This window comes from Carcharhinus amblyrhynchos, chromosome 20, assembly GCF_965287045.1.
Source record: "Carcharhinus amblyrhynchos chromosome 20, sCarAmb.v2.hapA, whole genome shotgun sequence".
NCBI lineage: Eukaryota > Metazoa > Chordata > Chondrichthyes > Carcharhiniformes > Carcharhinidae > Carcharhinus > Carcharhinus amblyrhynchos.
Window position 1 is genome coordinate 47,944,187 of NC_137343.1, and position 25,466 is coordinate 47,969,652.

The 25,466-nt window shown below is 48.0% G+C and overlaps 1 protein-coding gene across 3 annotated transcripts in view; it reads left to right on the top strand.

Annotated features, from left to right (window-relative positions):
* LOC145355990 (uncharacterized) overlaps positions 1-25,466 on the top strand; it is a 66,582-nt gene that overhangs the window by 9,083 nt on the left and 32,033 nt on the right. Inside the window, exons 3-4 of one of the 3 annotated variants that reach the window (XM_080208535.1) lie at positions 14,009-14,095; positions 22,846-23,596. The exons of 1 other annotated variant lie outside the window; for it this stretch is intronic. In XM_080208535.1, the coding sequence (XP_080064661.1) occupies positions 22,961-23,596 (636 nt within the window). In that variant the 5' untranslated portion in view covers positions 14,009-14,095; positions 22,846-22,960. The remainder of the gene's footprint in view (positions 1-14,008; positions 14,096-22,845; positions 23,597-25,466) is intronic. One more of the 3 variants, XM_080208537.1, reaches the window with a different exon arrangement.

Genomic DNA, 25,466 nt, shown 5'->3' on the forward strand with positions numbered 1-25,466 from the left:
AGATAAAGGGGGGGGCGGTTTAGAACGGAGTTGAGGAGGAACTTCTTCACTCAAAGGGTGGTGAATCTCTGGAATTCTCTGCCCGTTGAAGTGGTGGAGGCTGCCTCGCTAAATATTTTTAAGACGCGGGTTGATGGGTTTTTGATAAGCGAGGGGATTAAGGGTTATGGGGAGAGGGCGGGAATGTGGAACTGAGCCACGGCAGATCAGCCATGATCTTATTGAATGGCGGGGCAGGCTCGAAGGGCTAGATGGCCTACTCCTGCTCCTATTTCTTATGTTCTTATGTTCTTATTAGTGTTTAAAATAAAGCACTTGATTGGGGTTCGTGTATTAAGATAGATAGAAAACTGGTTGGCAGACAGGAAACAGTAGGAATAAATGGGTTGTTTTGCAGAGACTGACTAGTGACTGACTGTATGTCATAGAGACGTATAAGATAATGAAGGGGATGGATAGGGTAGAGGTAGAGAGATTCTTCCCGCTCAGAAAGGACAGTAGGACTAGAGGGCACAGCCTCAAGATAAGGGGGGGGGGGCAGTTTAGAACGGAGTTGAGGAGGAACTTCTTCACTCAAAGGGTGGTGAATCTCTGGAATTCTCTGCCCATTGAAGTGGTGGAGGCTGCCTCGCTAAATATATTTAAGTCACAGATAGATTTCTGATAGACAAGGGAATTAAGGGTTATGGGGAGAAAGCGGGAAAGTGGAACTGATCCACTTCAGATCAGCCATGATCTTATTGAATGGTGGGGCAGGCTCGAAGGACTAGATGGCCGACTCCTGCTCCTATTTCTTATGTTCTTAGTGGGGGACCACAGGAAGCCGTGTCAGGACCGCAACACTTCACCATATATATGAATGATTTAGACGGGGGAACTAATATCTCTAGATTTTCAGGTGAGACAAAGCTGGTTGAGAGGGTGAGCTGTGAGGGTGATGCGAAGGTAGCTCCAAATGATTTGGACGAGCTGAGTGAGTGAGCACGTGCGTGGCAGACGCAGTATAATATGGATAAATGTGAGGTTATCCACTTTGGTAGCAAAAGCAGAAAAGCAAATTATTTATTTGAATGGCTGCGAATTGAGAGGCGGGGGAGCGTGCAGTGAGACCCTGGGTATCCTTGTATACCAGTCGCTGGAGGTAAGCACACAGGCGCAGCAGGCAGTAGAGAAGGCAAATGGCCTTCATAGCGGGAGGACTCTGGTACAGGGATATCTTGCTGCAATTATACAGCGCCTTAGTGTGACCACACCTGGAATCTTGTACGCAGTTTTGGTCTCCTTACCCTGGGAAGAATGGAGGGAGAGCAGCAAAGGTTTACCAGACTTGATTCCTGAGAATATACGAGGAGAGATTGAGTCAGTTAGGATTGTCCTCGCCGGAGTTTAGCAGAATGAAGGGGGATCTCACAGAAAACTATAAAATTCTAACAGGACCAGACAGGGAAGATGCAGGAAGGATGTTCCCGATGGTGGGGAGTCCAAAACCAGGGATCACAGTCCAAAGATAAACCTGGGACTGAGATGAGAAATTTCTTCACCCAGAGAATTGTGGAATTCACTACCAAAGAAAGCAGTTGAGACCAGTCATTGTATTTTTTTTCAAGAGGCAGTTAGATCTAGCACTTGGGGCAAAGGGGATGGGGGGAAAGTGGGATTAGACTAGTGAGTTAGAAGATCAGCCCTGATCATAATGGCAGAACAGACTGGAAGGGCTGAATGGCCACCTCCTGCTCCTATTGTCTGTGTTTCCTCTTGTATACTGTGGCCTATGATGCGGTTACCATTCCCGTAAACAGCTTCTTACCTTCACTATTTATCGGGTGGGATTTTACCACTTTGCTCAACCCGAGTCCAGAAAATCCCGCCCGAGATCCAAGGACATTGCCGTAATCTGATTGATGAGGGTAGGGCGGTGGATGTTGTGTACATGGACTTCAGTAAGGCCTTTGACAAGGTCTCTCGTGGCAGGCTGGTGCCCAAGGTGCAGTCACATGGGATCAGAGGCGAGCTGGCAAGGTGGGTACAGAACTGGCTCGGTCATAGAGAACAGAGGGTAGCAGTGTGAGGGTGTGTTTCTGAATGGAGGGCTGTGACAAGTGGCGTTCCTCAGGGATCAGTGCTGGGACCTCTGTGTTTGTAAAGGTATAAATGATTTGGAGGAAAACTGGATTGATTAGTAAGTTTGTGGATGACACAAAGGTTGGTGGATTTGCGAACAGTGCTGAGGACCATCAAAGGATACAGCAGGATATAGATCAGTTGGAGGCTTGGGTGGAGAGATGGAGTTTAATCTGGATGAATGTGAGGTATTGTATATATCCTAGAGGAAATATACAGTAAATGGCAGAACCCTTAAGAGTATTGATAAGCTGAGGAATCTGGGTGTACAGATACACAGGTCACTGGAAGTGGCAATGCAGGTGGAGAAGGTAGTCAGGAAGGCATACAGCATGCTTGCTTCATCGGCTGGGGCATTGAGTTTAAAAATTGGCAAGTCATGTTGCAGCTTTATAGAACCTTAGTTAGGCCGCACTCGGAATATAATGTTCAATTCTGGTCGCCACACTACCAGAAGGATGTGGAGGCTTTGGAGAGGGTACAGAAAAGATTTACCAGGATGTTGTCTGGTATGGAGGGCATTAGCTATGAGGAGAGGTGGGAGAAACTTGGTTTGTTCTCAGTGGAGCGACAGAGGTTGAGGATGACCTGATAGAAGTCTACAAGATTATGAGGGGCATGGACAGAGTGGATAGTCAGAAGCTTTTTCCCAGGGTGGAAGAGTCAATTACTAGGGGGACAAAGGTTTAAGGTGTGAGGGGCAAGGTTTAAAAGAGATGTACGAGGCAAGCTATTTACACGGAGGGTGGTGGGTGCCTGAAATTCCAGGAGAGGTAGTGGAACCAGATACCATAGTGACTTCTCAGGGGCGTCTGGCCAAATACATGAATAGGGTGGGAATAGCGGGATATGGTCCCTGGAAGGGTCGGGGGTTATAGTTAAGGCAGGCAGCATGGTCGGTGCAGGCTTGGAGGGGCTGAAAGGCCTGTTCCTGTGCTGGAATATTCTTTGTCCCTTGCCTGCTCCGACCCTGTGGTGGGAGGGGCTGTAGAATTCCAGCGATCATCTCCACCCAAACTAATTCTGCATCTTGATGCCCAGAATTAAGGTCGTCTCTCTTTGCACTAAAGATAACATCCTTAATTAATAGAGCTACCCCTCCTCCACCACCTAGCTTCCTGTCCTTCTGAAATGTCATGTGTCCATAAACGTTCAGGTACCAGCCTTTGTCGGCCTGCAGCCATGTCTCTGTAACGGCCATTAGATCATATTTATTTCTATTTGGGTGGTTAATTTGTCTGTTTTGTTATGAATGCTGTGTGCTTTCAGATAGAGAGCTTTTAGTTCTGACTTTTGACTGTTTCTGTAACTGGTGCACTCGTAGCTTTGTACACTGTAGTTAGCCAGGGATGGTGTGTCCTTCCCTTAGCAGGGCTGGGCAATCTGTGGCCCACACTGGGGTGGAAAATGTTTTCCTGAATGCATTTAGGAATCTCTTGGCCTTTGTCCTTTTACATCTTTATTATCCCAATCTGCAGCAGTCACGTGGGTTCCCTTACAACACGCCACCCTAACTTGGAAAGATCTCTCTCCCTTTACTGCCACTGGGTTAACGTCCTGGAACTCCCTCCCTCCCTAATAGCGGTTTGCCAGTGGAATCATAGAATCCCTACAGTGCAGGAAGAGGCCCTTCGGCCCATCGAGTCTGCACCGACCACAATCCCACCCAGACCCTACCCCACATCCCCGCACATTTTACCCACCAATCCCAGGACACCAAGGGGCAATCTTAGCATGGCCAATCAACCTAACCCGCACATCTTTGGACTGTGGGAGGAAACAGGAGCACCCAGAGGAAACCCACGCAGACACAAGGACAATGTGCAAACTCCACACAAGTTACCCAAGCTGGGAATTGAATCTGGATCCCTGGAGCTGTGAAGCAGCAGTGCTAACTACTGTGCTGCCTACGGAGCAGCATAGTGGCACAGTGCTTGGCACTGCTGCCTCACAGCTCCAGGGATCCGGATTCAATTCCGGCCTGGAGTCCCCATGTCTCCTTGAGTTTCCTCCGGGTGCTCTGGTTTCCTCCCACAGTCCAAAGATGGGCAGGTTAGGTGGATTGGCCATGCTAAATTGCCCCTAGTGTCAGGAGCATTAGCAGGGTAAATACATGGGGTCATGGGAATAGGATCTGGGTGGGATTGTGGTAGATGCAGACTCGATGGGCCAAATGGCCTCTCTCTACACTGAAGGGATTCTATGAACGGCACTGTGAACAGCACTGCGGGTCTACCTACACCTCATAAACTGCTGAAATTCAAGAAGGCAATTCACCAATGCCATCTCGAGGGGCAATGAGGAATGGGTAATAAATGCTGACCTAACCAGTGACTATCCTGGTTAGTCACTGGTCTATCCTGTGATAGAATTAAAAAATGTTAGTGCTATCTGTCCCTCCCCATCCTTTATGCTACATCCTGATCCACGTCCCATTGCTGCGCTGTTCAGAATCTTCCTCAACGCCACCAGCCAACTCCCTCAGGGACATTGATCTCGCCTGTTTGGTTAGGCCCCTGAACCTGTCCCAATGCCTCAGGAATCTCCCGCCTTCCAGGGCATTTGATCACTCAAGCTTTCTCCGCCAGTCATTAATACCATGGATTGGGGTCTTAACTCCACATCCCTGCCTGTGGTCCTTGCCACCATCATTCCCCCCTCCATTAACCCCTCACTGCCTTGTGGGTCAGAAATCTGCCTAACTCAGTTTTGAGCTTAGCCAATGATCGAACCTCCGCTGCTCTCTGTGGAAGAGGATTTCAAAGACGATTGACCCTCTAAGAGAAAAAAGCCTCCTCGTTTCCATCTTAAGCAGGAGCCTCCTTATTTTTAAACCCTGCTTCTCATTCTATACTCCTAAACAAAGAGGAAACATCCTGCCCACATCCCCTCCCAATCGTACATCTTTCAATAAGACCACCTCTCGTTCTTCCAAACGCCAGTATGTCCAATCAGCTCAGCCTTCCCTTATAAGGCAACACAGGAATCAGCTGAGTGAACTTTCCCTGAACAACTCCCAGTGCGATTATATTCCTCCTCGGGTAAGGAGACCGAACCTCTGTACACTGCTCCAGACGTGATTTCAAATAGGGCCTGCACAGATGTAGCAACACTTCCCTACTTTTAGATTTCATTTGCTTTGCAATAGAGACTGGTGTTTCAGTTCGCCTTCCCAACTGCTTCCTGTAACTGCATGCTAGGTTTGTCGATTCATGTTTTTCATTTGCTTTGCTTTGTTATTGTCATGTATTAGTATACAGTGAAAAGTATTGTTTCTTGCGCGCTATACAGACAAAACATACCGTTCATAGAGAAGGAATGGAGAATGCAGAACATTAGTGTTACCGTTATAGCTAGGGTGCAGACAAAGATCAACTCAGTGTGGGGTAGGTCCATTCAAAAGTCTGATGGCAGCAGGAAAGGAGCTATTCTTGAGTCGGTTGGTACAAGACCTCAGACTTTTGTACCTTTTTCCTGACAGAAGAAGGTGAAAGAGAGAATGTGCAGGGTGTGTGGTGGTGTCCTTGACTATGGCTGCTTTTCCAAGGCAGCGGGAGGTGTAGACAGTGTCAGCGGGTGGGAGGCTGGTTTGAGTGATGGGTTGGGCTACATTCAGGACCTTTTGTCGTTTCTTGTGGTCTTGGGCAGAGCAGGAGCCCCGTACCATTCTGTGCTAGAATGCTTTCTACAGTGCATCTGTAAACATTGGTGAGAGTCATAGCGAACGTGCCAAATTTCCTTAGCCTCCTGAGAAAGTAGAGACATAGGTGGGCTTTCTTAAATATAGCGTCCGCATGGAGAAACTAGGACAGTTTGTTGGTGATCTGGGCACCTAGAAACTTGGAGTTCTTGATCATTTCCATTCATCCTCATTGATGTAGGCAGAGGCGAGCAGTCCACTACACTTCCTGAAGTCGATGACAATCTCCTTCAGTTTGTTGACATTGAGGGAGAGATTATTGTCACCGCACCAGTTCACCAGATTCTCTATCTCATCCCTGTACTCTGTCAGTGTTTGAGATCCGACCCACTACGGTGATGTCATCAGCAAACTTGAAAATCGAATTGGAGAGGAATTTGGCCGCAGGGTCACAGGTGTATAAGGAGGGGGCTGAGAACACAGCCTTGCGGGACACTGGTGTTGAAGGTGTACCAGGGCGTGCAGATCCTTCTGCCCCACTGAGTTCTGTAGTGCCTCTCCATTTAAATAATAAGCAGATTTTCACTTCTTGCTGCCAAAGGCGAGTTTGCGTTGCGCCATGTTGTATCCTCCATCTGCCAAAATTTTGTTCAATTGCTTAACCTTTGTACTCTCATAACTTGTTCTCCTTGCCTGTCTTTGTATGTCAGCAAATTTGGTCCAACACAGTTGATCCCTTCGTCCAAGTGATTAACAAATCCAAAATACTTGTGGCAGCGCTAATCTTTATGGAACTCCACTAGTTACAGCTTGCGGCCCTACGTATGACTCATCCATCCTGTCTCGCTGCTTCCTGTTAACTAACCAATCCGTGCTAATATGTTACCCCCAACACCAAGTGCTCTTATCTTGTTGAATGCCTTTTGGAAATCCAATACATTACATCCACTGGTTCCCCCTTTCCCGTACTTTTTCTCTAGTGATTGTTTTCCGGTCCTACCTCCCTTTTTGCCTCTTGGTTTTCAACTATTCTTGGGGTGTTTTTTGTGCCTTGCACGGTGAATGTTAATACAAAATATTTGTTCAAAGTTTCTGCCATTTCCTTGTTTCTCATTATTTAATTCCTATTCCTCTGCCTCGCCCTCTCATGCAAGAGGACTTACTTTAGCTACTCTCTTCCTTTTTATATGCTTAATGCCTGTTTTTATTATTCTAGAAATACTGTCATACTCTTTCTCCCATTATTAGCCATTACTTGCTGGTTTTTAAAATTTGTCCATCCTTCTGACCTACCACTAATCTCTGCAATATTGTACTCGTCTTTTGATTTGATACTTTCCTTAACTTCCTTAGTCAACTACAGATGGTGCATCCTTTTTGGTCTTTTTTTCTCAGTGGAATATATCTTTAAGTATTGTGAAGTATCGCCTGAACTGTCTGCCACTGCTTCCCTACAGTCTTACCTTTTAAACTGTTTTCCCAGTCCACGTTAACCAAATCTGTCTTTATACCCTTGTAATTATCTTTATTTGAGCTTAAGCCACTAGTCTTGGATCCAAGTTTCTCACCCTCAAACTGAATGTGAAATTCTATCATGTTATGATCGCTGTTGCCTGAGGCGTCTTTCCAGGAGGTCAATCATTAATCTTGTCTCATTACACATTATCAGATCTAAAATAGTTTGCTCCCCTGTTGGTTTGAGGACATATTACTGTAAGAAATTGTCCATATACACAGTCTGAACTCCTCCTTCCCAGGCCGCTGTTGCCAATTTGGTTATTCAGATCACTTTAAAGATGAAAATTGGCCATAATTATTGTGGTAACTTTCTTGCCAGATCCTGTTATTTCTTCCTATATATTCCAATCCTACAGTGTATTTGCTGTCGGGGAGTCTGCCAACTACTCCCACCAGAGACTTCTTCCCTTTGCTATTTCTTACCTCCGTCCAAATTAATTTTACATCCTGTTCTTCTGAGTGAAGGTCGTCTCTCGTGATTGAACGAGTAATAACAGAGCTATCTTACCACCTCTTCCTGTCCTGTAAAATACCCTTGAATATTCAGCTCTCAGCCCTGGTCACATTGTGACCAGACCGTACATGTTTGCTTGTGCTATCAATGTGTTGGTTTTGTTGGGAATGCAATGTGCTTTCAGCTATGGAGTATTTAATTATTCTGCACTCTGACCTTGTGTACTTAGAACATAAAACATTCCAGCGCAGTACAGGCCCTTCGGCCCTCGATGTTACACTGACCAGTGGAACCAATCCAATGACCCTCTAACCTAAACTATTCCAATGTTATCCATGTGCCTATCCACTGACCATTTGAACGCCCTCAAAGTTGGCGAGTCCACAACTGCTGCAGGCAGGGCATTCCACACCCTTACTACCCTCTGAGTAAAGAACCTACCTCTGACATCCGTCCTATAATTACCCCCCCTCAATTTAAAGCTATGTCCCCTCGTGTTAGCCATCACCATCCGAGGGAAAAGGCTCTCACTGTCCACCCTATCTAATCCTCTGATCATCCTGTATGCCTCTTATACTCTTATATTAGAATCAGGAGGAGGGGGTTTGACCCATCGTGTCTGCACTGACAGCAATCCCAGGCCCTGTCCCCGTAACCCCATGTATTTACCCTGCTAATCCCCCTGAAACTAAGGGGCAATCTGCATTGGCCGATCCACCTAACCCGCACACCTTTGGACTGCGGGAGGAAACCGGAGCACCTGGAGGAAACCCACGCAGGCATGGGGAGAGCGTGCAGACAGTGACCCAAGCTGGGAATCGAACCCCGGTCCTTGGCACTGTGTCAATTGGTACATTCTGACCATTCCAGTTATCCTGACCTGCATCGCTAGTCTGCACTATCCATTCTCTTTGACTTACCAAATCTCCCACCACCCCCCACCCCTCCGTTATTTGGTTTAAAGTTGGTGGTGGGCATTCTCACCTGATAGTAAGCTTTGAAAGGGTATTAGATACGCACCTGTGGGGGAGGAGCGGGCCTGTGGGAACACGGGATAGCACTTTCAAAGAGCTGGCAGAATGGCCTCCTTTCTGTAAAAACCCAGATCTGAGCAACAAGCTCTGAGTACCAGCAGTCTGAGGCGTGCACACGTTACTGTTCACCCATCGTCATCGATGAGGACCTCGACACCATTAGTCATTTTGAGGCTGGTTTCAGTGTGTTCGAAGATGACTGATCAGGGCCAATTCGGGCATGGAATGTCCTGGCACATATTGGACAGACTTGTGGAGACGCCGTAGTTGTTGCGCTGGTGGCTCTGGACTTGATGTGGATATGCTGGCGTTGGACTGGGGTAAACACAGTGAAATGTCTGACAACACCAGGTTTAAATCCAGCCGATTGCTTGGACTTAAACCTGGTGTTGTCAGACTTTTTACTGGGCTCTGAACTTGCGCAGCTCACGCTTAAGTTGTGCTTCAGCAATACACCTTGCTTCGTGAGCTTGACAGCCCTTGTGGATGAGGCAGCGCCAGCGTTTCCCAGGTGGTCGTGTCTATATCAAGCGACTTCAGGGAGGCTTTGTGTGCGTCTTTGTAACGTTTCTTCTGCCTTCCATGTGAGCGTCTTCCAGCAGAGTTCCTCAAAAAGGAGGTGCTTGTGCATGCACTCGTCTGACATACGGATGACGTGACCTGCCCACCAGGTCTGTGCTCTCATCAGCAGTGTGTGGACTGATGGGAGACTTGCTCTAGAGAGAATTTCAGCGTCTGGTTCTTTATCTTGCCATCTGATGCATAATATTCTCCGAAGACAAGTCACGTCGAAATGATTGAGCTGTCTTGCATGCCTTCGATACACAGTCTACATTTCACAGGCATACAGGAGGGTAGTGAGTACTGCGGCGCTGTAGACTTTCAGTTTTGTTGCTTGGCTGATTCCTCGACATTCCCATACAGTGGAGCGCAGTCTACCGAAAGCGGAACTTGCCTTTGCTATTCTGCAGTTAACTTCTGTATCAATAGTCACTGCTTGGGAGAGGGTGCTGCCAAGATAAGTGAACTGGTCCACTGCCTGTAGTTTCTGCCCTTTGATTGTGATTATGGGTTCTGTGTACGGTGAGTGAGCAGCAGGCTGGCGCGTGACTTTTTAACGTTGACGGTGCGTCCAAAGTTGTCACAAGCCGTGGAACGTGGGATAGCGTTTTCAGAGGGCTGGCAGAGTGGCGTCTTTTCTGTAAAGCCCAACTCTGAGCAACAAGACGTGAGTACCAGCAGCCTGAGGTGTACACACGCTGGATTAGCAGGCCTGGGACCAGTGAGTTCGAATCCCACCATAACAAGTTATCGAATTTCAGTCAAAGCCGCTGGATTCCCTCCTTATTGCCCTTGATCAGAGCAGCTTGTCGCCTGCAGCAGCTCTGATGTGTGTGGCACTCTGGGCTGCTCACTAATGAACAATTAACATGAGGGCACGCACTGTGACCACCCCCATCTGTAGATGCTGCTGGATTAAATACAGCTGCAAATTGGTTTATCACACAAAACAAACCCCTCCATCTGTGTCACCCCTCTCCCCCCCCCCCCCAACCTGAGAGTAACCCGATATTAAATTACCTGACGCTGATTTTATAGAAAGGGTTAAATTGAGGGGGTAGCAGTCAGTTAAATTGAAATACACTTTCAGAACACACCCTGTTCCGTTCCCCCCCCTGAAGCACCAGCTGAACGTCCCGGGTCCCCTTAGGCTCGCAAACCCGCGCGGTCCGCGGAAACTGAGTTGTCGTTGATTGATCCTGGGGGAGCCGGCAGAGTGGGTCTGCTTTCCGGTGGGGTGTTTCCTGTCTGGGTGAGTTTGGCTCTGGCGCTCACTCAAACGCACACCCTTTCCCCCCTCGGAGGGACAGAGTAGAGCCTCCTGTGTCATGTGGGAAAGGAGAGGTGGGGGTGGGGGGGGAGATCAGAGAATCCGACGACAACACTGCGCAGTTTTGGCCCCCCTTACCTCAGAATGTTATTGCCATAGAGGGAGTGCGATAAAGGTTCACCAAACCTCTTTCAAAGATGGCAAGGCTGTCTTTACAAAGATTGGTAAACTGGGCCTGGATTCTCTACTGTCTCAGAAGAAGAAGTGAACTCATTGAAAGTTCTAAAATACTAAAAGGAATAGACCAGGTAAGATGTTCTCCTTGGTTGGGGAGTTTAGAACCCAGGGACATAATTTCAAAATTAGGGGGAAGCCACTTAAAGCTGAGATAAGGAGATTTTTTTAATGATGTGGAGATGCCGGTGTTGAACTGGGGTAAACACAGACGCAGAGTCGCTGAGCAGAGACTGATGGCTGAGTTCCGCACACGAGGACGGTCTCAACAGGGATCTTGGGTTCATGTCGCGCTATCTGTAACCCCCGTGACTTGCCTGGGTTTGCAAAACCTCACTCACTGTACTGTCTGGAGACAATACACATCTCTTTAACCTGTGATCAGTGCTCCTTCCACTCACATTGTCTGTATCTTTAAGACTTGAACAGCAGGTTAGGTGTAAGGATTCACATTCTAATCAGTAATCTGTAAACTGTCTGTGCTTTATATGCTCTGTCTGAGGCCAGAACTCTCCATTCACCTGACGAAGGGACTAACCCCAAAAGCTTGTGAGTTTACTATCAAATAAATTGGTTGGACTTAAACCTGGTGTTGTCAGACTTCTTACCGAGATTTTTGTTTTACTTGGGGCTTGTGAAAGCTCGGGCCATTCAGTATGGTTAAGGTAGAGATTGTTAGATTTCGGATTAACAACACAAAGGGTTATCAGGATAGAGTGGGTAAAAAGGCACTGATTGTGTCCGATAAGCCATTATTGTGTCAAATGGCAGAGTAGGCTCGATGGACTGAATGGCCTACTCCTGTTCTGAACAACCTGTATCTCTGTAGCTTTAATAAAACATCCTAAAGTGTTTCACAGTGCTGTGGAGAGAAGTGGACGCTGAGAGACTAAAGGAGATGTGAGGTGAGATGACTAAGCTTTGGGTCAGATGGGTTTTAAGGAGTGTATTAGAGGTGGGAGGTACAGCAGACAGTGCTCACGGGCACGGCAATGAGCTTGAATATCTCGGGGTTTAGAACTGGAGGAGATTACAGGGATGGGGGAGAGATGAGAAAGACATGAATGAGAATTGAGCTGTTGTTTAACAAGGAGCCAGTGTAGGTCAGCAAGCACAGGGGTGATCAAATGTGAGTCCACCATGGATAGCAGAGCTTGGCCTGGAGTTTGTGAGGATAGAATGTGGGAGAGGAGCCAGGAATGCCGCAGGGATACTACCTAACGGAGTGGGTTGGAATATTGGAAGGGTACTTCCTGTGCGTGTGTAACACTTCCACCTCCTGGGCCAGATGGTCAACACTCCGGTGACTGGGTCATATCTTCTCGTCTGACACTGTCACAGCTACCACCTTTCAGACAGATGTTGACCACTGACTGCCCTCTCAGGATGTTCTCCCAGGGCCCTGAGAAACATTTCTCCTTGAACCAGCATCGACATCGGGTGGCACAGTGGTTGGCACTGCTGTTTCACAGCGTCAGGGACCGGGTTCGATCCCCTGCTTGGGCCACTGTCTGTGTGGAGGTTGCCCATTCTCCTTTTGTCTGCGTGGGTTTCCTCCCACACTCCAAAGATGTGTGGGCTGGGTAGATTGTCCATGCTAAATTGCCCCTTAGTGTCACTAGCTAGAGTAAATGCAGGGGGTTACAGGAATAGGGCCTGTTGATGGGATACAGTCGATGGGCCAAATGGTCTCCATCTGCACTGTAGAGATTCTGTGATCTATGAGCATCACTGAAACCCAGATGGTCGTTTGTCTTGCTGCTGTTTGTGGGATCTTGCTGTGCACAAACCTGTTGCCAGATGTTCTAAATGACATTAGTGACGACACCTCAAGTGCTGTCAGGCACTTGGGATTAGTCTGTGAAGATACCTTTTGTTCTATTTTCCAACCCCATTAGTTTGAAGTTATTCCGGTCACTTGGCTGTACCTGTACTGGGCATGATGTGGAGATGCCGGCGTTGGCCTGGGGTAAACACAGTAAGAAGCCTTACAGGTTAGAGTCCAACCAGTTTACGTGACAGTAATTCTCTGATCAGAACCTTCCGCACACCCGACGAAGGGGCGCCGTTTCCGAAAGCTTGTGGGATTACTATCAAATAAACTGGCTGGACTCTAACCTGGTGTTGTCAGACTTCTCACTGTGTGTACTGGACACCCAGAGCTGGAATGTGACCCATGTGGTTGATCAGTCCTCCTCTCGGACCCCACTTGGAGCAGAAATACAGTTAATCTTTCCAGGAATGGAAAGCTGCAGCACGATTAGAAGATTTTTTTTTTTTAACAGAGCTAATGGTTGGGATCCGGAAGGCACTGGCGCAGTGTGACGGAGGCAGGGTGTCCCTGAGAGAGGGAGGACGGGATAGTGGGATTGGTGGGCTTGCACTTACCAGCTGGTTCCCGCACTGTTACCATGGCCATGGTAAAGTTATTGCCAGCCTCTAACCTCCTCCAACAGTTAATTTGCTAACCTTATTGTGATTTGTAGGGGAGTATTTGTAAAACAAAAAGTGTGCAAATTATTTGAAACCTAATCATACTTCCGTTACCAGCCTGGAGATTTTGCGAATGGCTCTCCCCACTTCCTGGTTGTACTCCAGATTCCTGAGTATTCCTCTTCATTGCAGAGCCCAATATGATATCGTCCCAAGTATTGCCTTGAGAATGTAATCCTCAAACACCTACACTTATATTTTCAATAATCTGACACTGTGACCTATCTGATTTTACACAGTCTGTGCAGGTCGACGATGGGCCTGCTCGTTTGGGAAGGGGAGGTGGGCGCGCGGTGGATTTGGGAAGAGGGGGGAGGCGGTGGAGTATACCTCAGTTGAGCAGTTGCTGGTAACAGAGTGGAGGAGCTGAGATGAGCCAGTCTGCCCTTGACCACAGTGGTGACAGCCACTCTCTCTGTGTCTGCTTGACATCTCCGCCAGGTGTGGTGAAGGGCTAACCCCAGGTGAGCACATTATTCTTAAGCAGGAGTAGAGTCTGATCTGCCCAGACTCACCAAGACCCCATCATCAGACTCACCAAGACCAGTGGTCAGCACAGTCTAGCTGCTGAACCTGCTCTGTGTACAACACTGGAATGAATGAAGTGAAGAGCATGGCATTAAAGTCATTATATTCTGTACAAAGTGCCAACTGTTAACTCTGTAACATGTTTCCTCCCTTAGCTAACTGAAGTGGGCTTCGTGTTGAATGTTACTGAAGAGTTCAGTGGATGTTACTCGACACTGTCCAACATTGGATCCCGATAATCGGTTAGTTTTGATCTAACGTTAGTATTCTGCATTGCTTAATTAAATACAGATTCACAAGTGATGGATTGGGGCTGGTATTCGCTGTGGCTGAAATAATTAGAGTTTTATGTAAGGACATAATTGGCAGATTAGAAAGCGGGGTGAGTGATGTGATATCATAGAATCCCTACAGTGCAGAAGGCCATTTGGCCCATCGAGTCTGCACCGACAACAATCCCACCCAGGTCCTATTGCCATAACCTCATTTATCCTAGCTAGTTCCCCTGACACTAAGGCCAATCCACCTAACCCACATACCTTTCAAACTACGGGAGATCCAGAGCACTCGGAGGAAACTCACGCAGACATGGGAAGAATGTGCAGACTCCACACAGCAGTGACCCAAGGACGGGAATCGAACCCGGGTCTCTGGCGCTGTGAAGAAGCACGAGAGATTACATAAAGAGGCTTTGTGAGATTCGGGGTGATATATTAGCATGGATTGAGGATTATGGACAGTCCACGTGGTTTTGTGAATGGAAAATCTAGTCTCTCAAATTGGATTGCGTTTTTTGAAGGGGTGACCAAGAAGGTAGATGAGGGCAGTGCAGTTGATGTCTACATGGACTTTAGCAAGGCCTTTGACAAGGTACAACATGATAGATTGTTGCATAAAGTTAAATCTCATGGGATCCAGGGTGAGGTAGTTAAATAGATACAAAATGGCTTAATGACAGAAGCCAGAGAGTGGTTGTGGAAGAATGTTTTTCAAACTTGTGACCAGCGGTGTGCCTTAAGGATCAGTGCTGGGTCCCCTGTTATTTGTCATTGATATTAATGATTTGGATGAGAATATAGGGGACATGGTTAGTAAGTTTGCAGATGACTTCAAGATTGGTGGCATAGTGGACAATTAAAAAGGTTATCTTGGATTGTAACGGGATCTTGATCAATTGGGCAGACGAATGGTAGATGGAGTTTAGACAAATGCGAGGTAATGCATTTTGGTAGATTGAACCAGGGCAGGACTTACTCAGTTAACGGTAGGGCGTTGGGGAGAGTTATAGAACAAAGCGATCTAGGGGTACGTGTTCATAGCTCCTTGAAAGTGGAGTCACAGGTGGACAGAGTGGTGAAGAAGGCATTCGGCATGCTTGGTTTCATTGGTCAGAACATTGAATACAGGAGTTGGGATGTCTTGTTGAAGTTGTACAAGACATTGGTAAGGCCATACTTGGAATACTGTGTGTAGTTCTGGTCACCCTATTATAGAAAGGATATTATTAAACTAGAAAGAGTGCAGGAAAGATTTACTAGGTTGCTACCGAGACTTGATGGATTGAGTTATAAGGAGAGGACTTTTTCCTCTGGAGCATTGGAGGCTGAGGGGTGATCTTATCGAGGTCTGAAAAATAGTGAGGGGCACAGATCAGCTAGATAGTCAGTATCTTTTCCCAAAGGTAGGGGAGTCTAAAACTAGAGGGTATAGGTTTAAGGTGAGAGATACAAAAGTGTCCAGAGAGGCAGTTTTTTCAGTGTTGAGTGTCTGGAACAAGTGCCAGAGGCAGTAGTAGAGGCAGGTAAAATTTTGTCTTTTAAAAAGCGTTTAGATAGTTATATGGGTACAATGGGTATAGAGGGATATGGGCCAAATACGGGCGATTGGGACTAGCTTAGGGGTTTTTAAAAAAAGGCTGCATGGACAAGTTGGGCCGAAGGGCCTGTTTCCATGCTGTAAACCTCTATGACTCTAAGACAAGATTGCATGGGGTCTGGGGGGTGTGATTTGTAACACATCCTAGTTTACTGACATTACACAATGAGCTGGGAATACCAGCTATGAAGAGGACACACACAGGCTGTAAGGAATAACAGCAAGTTAAAGGAGTGGGCACGGATGTGACAGATGGAAAATCAGCAGGTGGGGAACTCTTGAGGTTAGCTACTCTGGAGAGAAAGCTACAAAGACAGGAAAAAAATGAAAAGAGAGAGGTTTGGCAATGTTGAGTTATTTTAAAAGAGGGACCCAGATTTCTTTGTACAGAACTGAAGTTTAGGTACAGCAAGCAACTAGGAACACAAACAGTATGTTGATCTTTGTTGCCGAGGGATTAGTGTGCAGAGTGAAGAAGTCTCACTGCAGTTATGGAGCACAGGAACAGGCCATTCAGCCCAACTCCTCCATGCTAGCACTTGTGTTCAGTTCGAGCCTCCTCCCATCTTTCCTTATCTAACTTCTTCCCATCTCTCTCGTGCTTGTTAGTTTTCCCCTTAACTGTGACTCTATTATCTAACCACTCCTCTGGTAGCGAGTTCCACTTCCTCACCACTCTTCGGATGAAGACATTTCTCCTGAATTCCCCATTGGATTTTTTTTGGGGACTCTCTTGTTGATGGTCTCCACAAGCACAAGCATTCTGTCTGTATCCACTCTTCAAAATCCTGAAAGGTTTCGATAGACTTCTGCTTGGTCAGCCCTCAGTCCCTTGTCAAAAGGGAGAAGCAAACTGGCCTGTCGAACCTTTCCTGATATCTGTACCTAACACATTTTCTACTAGTGTCCTGGTAAATATTCCCTGCACTCTCTCCAGTGCCTCTATAATCTTCTTTCTGATATGTTGACCAGGGCTAAGTGTAGTCTAAGCAAGGTTCGATACAGGTTAGGTATAACGTATTTACTTTGCAATTCTGTCTATCTAGAAACACATTGTCCTGCCTGGCTTCCTGCTTGTTTAATACCTTGCCCACTTATGGCACAGTGATTATTGTACTCAGAGATCCCTTTGTTCCACCCAAGCTTGTACCTTCCCTGTAACGTGACTCTCTTTACTCTTCCTAACACGATTATTGTCCCTCATACTTATCCGTTTATTTGCCCACTTTGTGTGTCTGTTAGGGTCCTGTACGTTAGTTGCGGGTCTGTTAATATCCTCTATGTTAGTTGCGGGTCTGTTAGGATCCTCTGCGTCAGTTGTGGGTCTGTTAGGATCCTGTACGTTAGTTGCGGGTCTGTTAATATCCTCTATGTTAGTTGCGGGTCTGTTAGGATCCTCTGTGTCAGTTGCGGCTCTGTTAGGATCCCCTGTGTCAGTTGTGGGTCTGTTAGGATCCTCTGTGTCAGTTGTGGGTCTGTTAGGATCCTCTGTGTTAGTTGTGGGTCTGTTAGGATCCTCTGTGTTAGTTGTGGGTCTGTTAGGATCCTCTGTGTTAGTTGTGGGTCTGTTAGGATCCTCTGTGTCAGTTGTGGGTCTGTTAGGATCCTCTATGTTAGTTGTGGGTCTGTTAGGATCCTCTGTGTTAGTTGTGGGTCTGTTAGGATCCTCTGTGTTAGTTGCGGGTCTGTTAGGATCCTCTGTGTTAGTTGTGGGTCTGTTAGGATCCTCTATGTTAGTTGTGGGTCTGTTAGGATCCTCTGTGTTAGTTGTGGGTCTGTTAGGATCCTCTGTGTCAGTTGTGGGTCTGTTAGGATCCTCTGTGTCAGTTGTGGGTCTGTTAGGATCCTCTGTGTCAGTTGTGGGTCTGTTAGGATCCTCTGTGTCAGTTGTGGGTCTGTTAGGATCCTCTGTGTCAGTTGTGGGTCTGTTAGGATCCTCTGTGTTAGTTGTGGGTCTGTTAGGATCCTCTGTTAGTTGTGGGTCTGTTAGGATCCTCTATGTTAGTTGTGGGTCTGTTAGGATCCTCTGTGTTAGTTGTGGGTCTGTTAGGATCCTCTATGTTAGTTGTGGGTCTGTTAGGATCCTCTATGTTAGTTGTGGGTCTGTTAGGATCCTCTGTGTTAGTTGTGGGTCTGTTAGGATCCTCTATGTTAGTTGTGGGTCTGTTAGGATCCTCTGTGTTAGTTGTGGGTCTGTTAGGATCCCCTGTGTCAGTTGTGGGTCTGTTAGGATCCTCTGTGTCAGTTGTGGGTCTGTTAGGATCCTCTATGTTAGTTGTGGGTCTGTTAGGATCCTCTGTGTCAGTTGTGGGTCTGTTAGGATCCTCTGTGTTAGTTGTGGGTCTGTTAGGATCCTCTATGTTAGTTGTGGGTCTGTTAGGATCCTCTGTGTTAGTTGTGGGTCTGTTAGGATCCTCTATGTTAGTTGTGGGTCTGTTAGGATCCTCTATGTTAGTTGTGGGTCTGTTAGGATCCTCTGTGTTAGTTGTGGGTCTGTTAGGATCCTCTATGTTAGTTGTGGGTCTGTTAGGATCCTCTATGTTAGTTGTGGGTCTGTTAGGATCCTCTGTGTTAGTTGTGGGTCTGTTAGGATCCTCTGTGTCAGTTGTGGGTCTGTTAGGATCCTCTGTGTCAGTTGTGGGTCTGTTAGGATCCTCTGTGTTAGTTGCGGGTCTGTTAGGATCCTCTATGTCAGTTGTGGGTCTGTTAGGATCCTCTGTGTCAGTTGTGGGTCTGTTAGGATCCTCTGTGTTAGTTGCGGGTCTGTTAGGATCCCCTGTGTCAGTTGTGGGTCTGTTAGGATCCTCTGTGTTAGTTGTGGGTCTGTTAGGATCCTCTGTGTCAGTTGCGGGTCTGTTAGGATCCTCTGTGTCAGTTGCGGGTCTGTTAGGATCCTGTACGTTAGTTGCGGGTCTGTTAGGATCCTCTGTGTTAGTTGCGGGTCTGTTAGGATCCTCTATGTTAGTTGTGGGTCTGTTAGGATCCTCTGCATCAGTTGCGGGTCTGTTAGGATCCTCTATGTTAGTTGTGGGTCTGTTAGGATCCTCTGTGTCAGTTGTGGGTCTGTTAGGATCCTCTGTGTTAGTTGCGGGTCTGTTAGGATCCTCTATGTTAGTTGTGGGTCTGTTAGGATCCTCTGTGTCAGTTGTGGGTCTGTTAGGATCCTCTGTGTTAGTTGCGGGTCTGTTAGGATCCTCTGTGTCAGTTGCGGCTCTGTTAGGATCCTGTACGTTAGTTGTGGGTCTGTTAGGATCCTCTGTGTCAGTTGTGGGTCTGTTAGGATCCTCTGTGTTAGTTGTGGGTCTGTTAGGATCCTCTGCATCAGTTGCGGGTCTGTTAGGATCCCCTGTGTCAGTTGTGGGTCTGTTAGGATCCTCTGTGTCAGTTGTGGGTCTGTTAGGATCCTCTGTGTCAGTTGTGGGTCTGTTAGGATCCTCTGTGTCAGTTGTGGGTCTGTTAGGATCCCCTGTGTCAGTTGTGGGTCTGTTAGGATCCTCTGTGTCAGTTGTGGGTCTGTTAGGATCCTCTGTGTTAGTTGTGGGTCTGTTAGGATCCCCTGTGTCAGTTGTGGGTCTGTTAGGATCCTCTGTGTCAGTTGTGGGTCTGTTAGGATCCCCTGTGTCAGTTGTGGGTCTGTTAGGATCCTCTGTGTCAGTTGTGGGTCTGTTAGGATCCTCTGTGTCAGTTGTGGGTCTGTTAGGATCCTCTGTGTCAGTTGTGGGTCTGTTAGGATCCTCTGTGTTAGTTGTGGGTCTGTTAGGATCCTCTGTGTCAGTTGTGGGTCTGTTAGGATCCTCTGTGTCAGTTGTGGGTCTGTTAGGATCCTCTGTGTTAGTTGTGGGTCTGTTAGGATCCTCTGTGTCAGTTGTGGGTCTGTTAGGATCCTCTATGTTAGTTGTGGGTCTGTTAGGATCCTCTGTGTCAGTTGTGGGTCTGTTAGGATCCTCTGTGTCAGTTGTGGGTCTGTTAGGATCCTCTGTGTCAGTTGTGGGTCTGTTAGGATCCTCTGTGTTAGTTGTGGGTCTGTTAGGATCCTCTGTGTCAGTTGTGGGTCTGTTAGGATCCTCTGTGTCAGTTGTGGGTCTGTTAGGATCCTCTATGTTAGTTGTGGGTCTGTTAGGATCCTCTGTGTCAGTTGTGGGTCTGTTAGGATCCCCTGTGTCAGTTGTGGGTCTGTTAGGATCCTCTGTGTCAGTTGTGGGTCTGTTAGGATCCTCTGTGTCAGTTGTGGGTCTGTTAGGATCCTCTATGTTAGTTGCGGGTCTGTTAGGATCCTCTGTGTTAGTTGTGGGTCTGTTAGGATCCTCTATGTTAGTTGCGGGTCTGTTAGGATCCTCTATGTTAGTTGTGGGTCTGTTAGGATCCTCTGTGTTAGTTGTGGGTCTGTTAGGATCCCCTCTGTTAGTTGTGGGTCTGTTAGGATCCTCTATGTTAGTTGCGGGTCTGTTAGGATCCTCTGTGTCAGTTGTGGGTCTGTTAGGATCCTCTGTGTTAGTTGTGGGTCTGTTAGGATCCTCTGTGTTAGTTGTGGGTCTGTTAGGATCCTCTGTTAGTTGCGGGTCTGTTAGGATCCCCCTGTAATTTGTTGCAGTCGACCATCCTCAATTTATCAGTTGTGTTTCTGATTCCCGAGTCTGAAGTGTTGTTATAAATTGTGAAGAGCAGTGGAGATTCCTGCATCGATTTTTCTGCCACTTTGACTATCCTGATCTCTGCTTTCCCGCCTGAACCTAACGAGCAATCCATTCTTCCATTAACTCCACATTCTCTTATTAGTCTTTTGGAAATCCAGATATGTTACATCGACTGTGTTACCACTATCTGCCCTCTTACCTCCTCAATTCATTGATTAAATTTGGTTGAGCAGAATTTGCACTTGTGAAATCCATGCTGATTATTCATTATTGTATTTTTTACATTTCTCGATGTTCTTTAGTTCTCTCTTTATTTAGAATTCTGTTATTTTTCCTACTATCATCATTAAGAAGATTAGTCTACAATTCCTCGTAACTGTAGGAATTGCACTAACTATGCACCACTCCTCTGGGACTTTGAACATTATTAAATAAAAGTAGTAATATCGTTTTTAATTCTCCCCTGAGATTCTTTCAAAATCCATGGGTGTAGTCCATCTGGACCAGAGGCTTTATCCCATTTGTGTTTGTTTACCTAATTCAACACATCTCCTTTTGTTATTTTAAATGCACCTATCTCATTACTCAGTGGGATGGCCACTTGTTCTATCTCCCTGATAAACACTGAAATGAAATAATGATTGAATATTCCTGTTGTTACCTGTTCTGTTACTTATTCTCTTTATCCCTGAGTGGATCGGTTCCTGTCTCTGCAGCCCAGAAGCGAGCTGCTCACTCGTGTCACAGACTAGGTTTATTATGTTTAATTCAAACCTTTATTTGGTGATTATTTGTAATTATCTCTGTTAAGCTATTATGGGCTCTCTGCCCACTTGGGCGGCGCAGTGGTCAACCCTGCTGCCTTACAGCGCCAGAGACACAGGTTCAATCCCGGCCTGAGTCGCTGTCTGTGTGGAGTCTGCACGTTCTCCCCACGTCTGCACGGGTTTCCTCCCACCTTCTGAAAGACGTGCTGGCTTGGGTGCACTGGCCTTGCTGATTTCTCCCTCGATGTACCCGAACAGGCACCAGAGTGTGGCCACTAGGGGATTTTCGTTGCAGTGACGATGTAAACCTACTTGTGACACTAATAAATAAATTCTGGAACAGGGGGGGTGGGCGCAAACTCGGAAAAGGGGGGGGGGGGTTGGACACTTTGGGCTGCTAAATTTCTTGCTAAAAATCCACCGCGCCGTTCCCAAATATAAGAACATAAGAACATAAGAAATAGGAGCAGGAGTAGGCCATCTAGCCCTTCGAGCCTGCCCCGCCATTCAATAAGATCATGGCTGATCTGTTGTGGCTCAGTTCCACTTTCCCGCCCTCTCCCCATAACCCTTAATCCCCTGTCTTATCAAGAACCCATCAACCCGCTTCTTAAAAATATTCAGCGAGGCAGCCTCCACTACTTCAACGGGCAGAGAATTCCAGAGATTCACCACCCTTTGAGTGAAGAAGTTCCTCCTCAACTCCGTACTAAACCGCCCCCCCCCCTTTATCTTGAGGCTGTGCCCCCTAGTCCTACTGTCTTTTTTGAGCGGGAAGAGTCTCTCCACCTCTATCCTATCCATCCCATTCATCATCTTATACGTCTCAATGAGATCTCCCCTCATTCTTCTAAACTTTAACGAGTACAAGCCTAGTTTATTCAGCCTCTCCTCATAGCTCAATCCCCTCAACTCCGGTATCAGCCTAGTAAACCTCCTCTGCACTCCCTCCAGGGCCAAAATATCCTTGCGCAGGTGCGGCGCCCAAAACTGCACACAGTCCTCCAGCTGCGGCCTCACCAATGCCCTATACAGCTGCAGCAAGACCTCCCTACTTTTATATTCAATCCCCCTCGCTATGAAGGCCAGCATCCCATTCGCCTTCCTGACCACCTGCAAGCTGGGTTTTTGCGACTCATGCACAAGGACCCCGAGGTCCCTCTGCACCGTCGCCTGGTGCAGTTTTTCGCCACGTAAGTGATGATCCTTCCTACCATTATTCCTACCAAAGTGGACCACCTTGCACTTGCCAACATTAAATTCCATTTGCCATTTCCTGGCCCATTCGCCCAGCCTATCTAGATCCTTCTGCAGACTCTCCACACCCTCCGCACAATTTGCCTTTCCCCCAATCTTGGTGTCATCAGCAAATATGGTCAACCTGTATTTTTGATGGGATTTTGCTTTGTGTGAGCGTTTGAGTGACTGCAACGTTCTGTCTATCGCGAGGCTGGTAATGTCCAGTGCACCTCGTCTTTCCCCGACCCTGTGGACGTCCAGTCACTCAGCGAGTTCGGGGCAGGGATCGATCCGTCCGTGTCCTTGAGGAATACGGGGAGCTTGTGGGGAAGGTGGAGGGCTGAAAGGGGGCCCAGTGGCCTAATCTAGATTCTGTTTCTTATATTCACTGCCTTTTTAAGTTTTGAGCTTATTGTAAGTTTAGAATTGGGAATCATTTTCAAGGGATTCTACAGTTTTTTTTTGTTTTCTTTATAGGTATTGCTGTGTAAAATGTGTGCCTAGACATCTACAGTGTAAATAGCGCCCCCCCCCCCCTCCTCCTTTTGCCCCCCACTCCTCCCCAACGGAGGTGACCTATCCGAAAGAGGTCATGCTTTCAGCTTTTGTAGGTGGAGGGGTGAGCAGGGGCCAGCGACTGCCGACACCTGAAGCCACGTCGCTCCTGCTGGCCCAGGAGTTATGCATCGGACTTCGGAGCAGGAGGGTGACCAGGATGCCCGTCCAGGGTAGACCGCCGCCGCCGCAGCCTGTCCCGGCGGCCCCCCACCTCCCGGGGCAGCGGAGCCAGCAGCTCTGCGTCTCGGGGCCGCCCTCCCCCCTCCTCCTGTCGCCGGAGCTGCGGGGCCGGAGGGCGACGAGGACGTCGGCTCAGAGCAGCCCCCCCGACGCAGCGGGCACGGCGCCCGCCCGGACCCGCACCCTCAAATCCAGCGGGCGGACGGTCAGGAAGCTGAACTACCGGAGGGTGGCGAACCGCGGGCTGGTGGCGTCGCCGGACGTCGGCGCCGCGAAGCGGAAGGTCAGACCGAGGGGCAGGCGGCCTCTGGCCGAGGGCAGCGATGAAGGCAGGCTGGAGTCTCGGGCTGAGCACGAGGAGAGCGCCAGTGTTGAGTTGTCCAGGGAAGTTGGATTGGCGCAGAGGAAGAGAGCAGGGACTGTAGGGAGGAGCCACTCAGTAGTTCGCCGGAGTAAAGCCCGTTCAGTTCTGAAGCCAGGGAGTGAGCAGGTGAGAACCACGTAGCAGTGTATTGTTGCTTCTGCACTGGGAAGATGTAACGGTCTTATAATTAAGAGTTAAGTTTGTCAGTGTAGGCTCGATGGGCTGAATGGCCTCCTTTTGCCACTGTAGGAGTTCTGTGATTCTGTGTCCTGCTCCTTGCTGTTGCTAAAGCTTCCCCTGTTCACAATGGTCTTTGTGCTGGTTCTAAATGGTGACAGTAAGCATCAGCTTACTGAGCTGGGTAAGAACATAAGAAATAGGAGCAGGAGTAGGCCATCTAGCCCTTCAAGCCTGCCCCGCCATTCAATAAGATCATGGCTGATCTCTCGTGGCTCAGTTCCACATTCCCGCCCTCTCCCCATAACCCTTAATCCCCTCTCTGATGGGCTTTTGATAAGAGAGGGGATTAAGGGTTATGGGGAGAGGGCGGGAAAGTGGAACTGAGCCACGACAGATCAGCCATGATCTTATTGAATGGCGGGGCAGGCTCGAAGGGCCAGATGGCCTACTCCTGCTCCTATTTCTTATGTTCTTACCCAGCTCAGTAAGCTGATGCTTACTGTCACCATTTAGAACCAGCACAAAGACCATCGTGAACAGGGGAAGCTTTAGCAACAGCAAGGAGCAGGACACAGTATCACAGAACTCCTACAGTGGCAAAAGGAGGCCATTCAGCCCATCGAGCCTACGCTGACAACAGTCCCACCCAGACCCTATCCCTGTTAAACCCATGTCGTTACCCTGTTAGTCCCCCCGACACTAAGGGGCAATTTAGCCTGGCCAATCCACCTAACCCGCACATCTTCAGACTGTGTGGGAGCAGCCCCCGAAGGAAACCCACGCAGATACGGGGAGAATGTGCAAACTCCTCACCGACAGTGACCCGAGCCTGGGATTGAAGCCGGGTCTCTGGCGCTGTGAGGCAGCAGCACTGATCACCGCGCTGTCCCAGATATGGTCAGCTTGTATATCTGATGGGGTTTTGCTTTGTGTGGGTGTTTGAGTGACTGCGATGTTCTGTCTGTCACGAGGCTAGTCATATCCAGTGCACCTCATCTTCCCCTGATGCTCCCCCTCCCCCCACATCCCAAAAATCAAATAGAAAATCTGAGCAGAAACAATTGGGACAGCGGAGAGTTGGCCGCTCAGCCCCTCGATACTGGTCCCTATTCCATTCACCGTGTTGTTGGCCTGTATCTGTCAATCCCTCGGCCATCGTTCTCCATATCCCTGAATAACCATCACAACAAACGTCAGCCTCCATGTTGAAGTTTCCAATTGACTCAGCGTCCCACAGCCATTGAGAATGAGATTCCGGTTACTCCCCGTGTGGGGAGAAGTGCCCGCTCAATAACCCACTTCTGATTACGCCCCCATGTTTGTAGATTCCCCAGCAAAGGCTCCCTCAGTGGATTTTAGATTTTCGATGGGGTAAAAAGTTCAATCATTAGAAACCCTACCGTCCAGAAAGAGGCCACTCGGCCCATCGAGTTTGCGCTGACCACAATCCCAGCCAGGCCCTACCCCCATATCCGTGCATATTTTACTCACCAATCCTGTAACCTGTGCATCTGCGGTCAATTTTAGTATGACCAGTCAACCTAACCCGCACATCTTTGGGCTGTGGGAGGAAACCGGAGCACCCGGAGGAAACCCACACAGACACGGGGAGAATGTGCAAACTCTACACAGAACAGTGACCCGAGCTGGGAATCGAACCCAGGTCCCTGGAGCTGTGAAGCAGCAGTGCTAACCCACTGTGCTACCGTGCCACCCATTCAGATTCAATTCACTCATCTGAACCCAAGGAAATGCAAGCCAAGTTTATAAAACCTCTTTTATATAATTTAATCCTTTGCCCCGGGATCATTCTAAT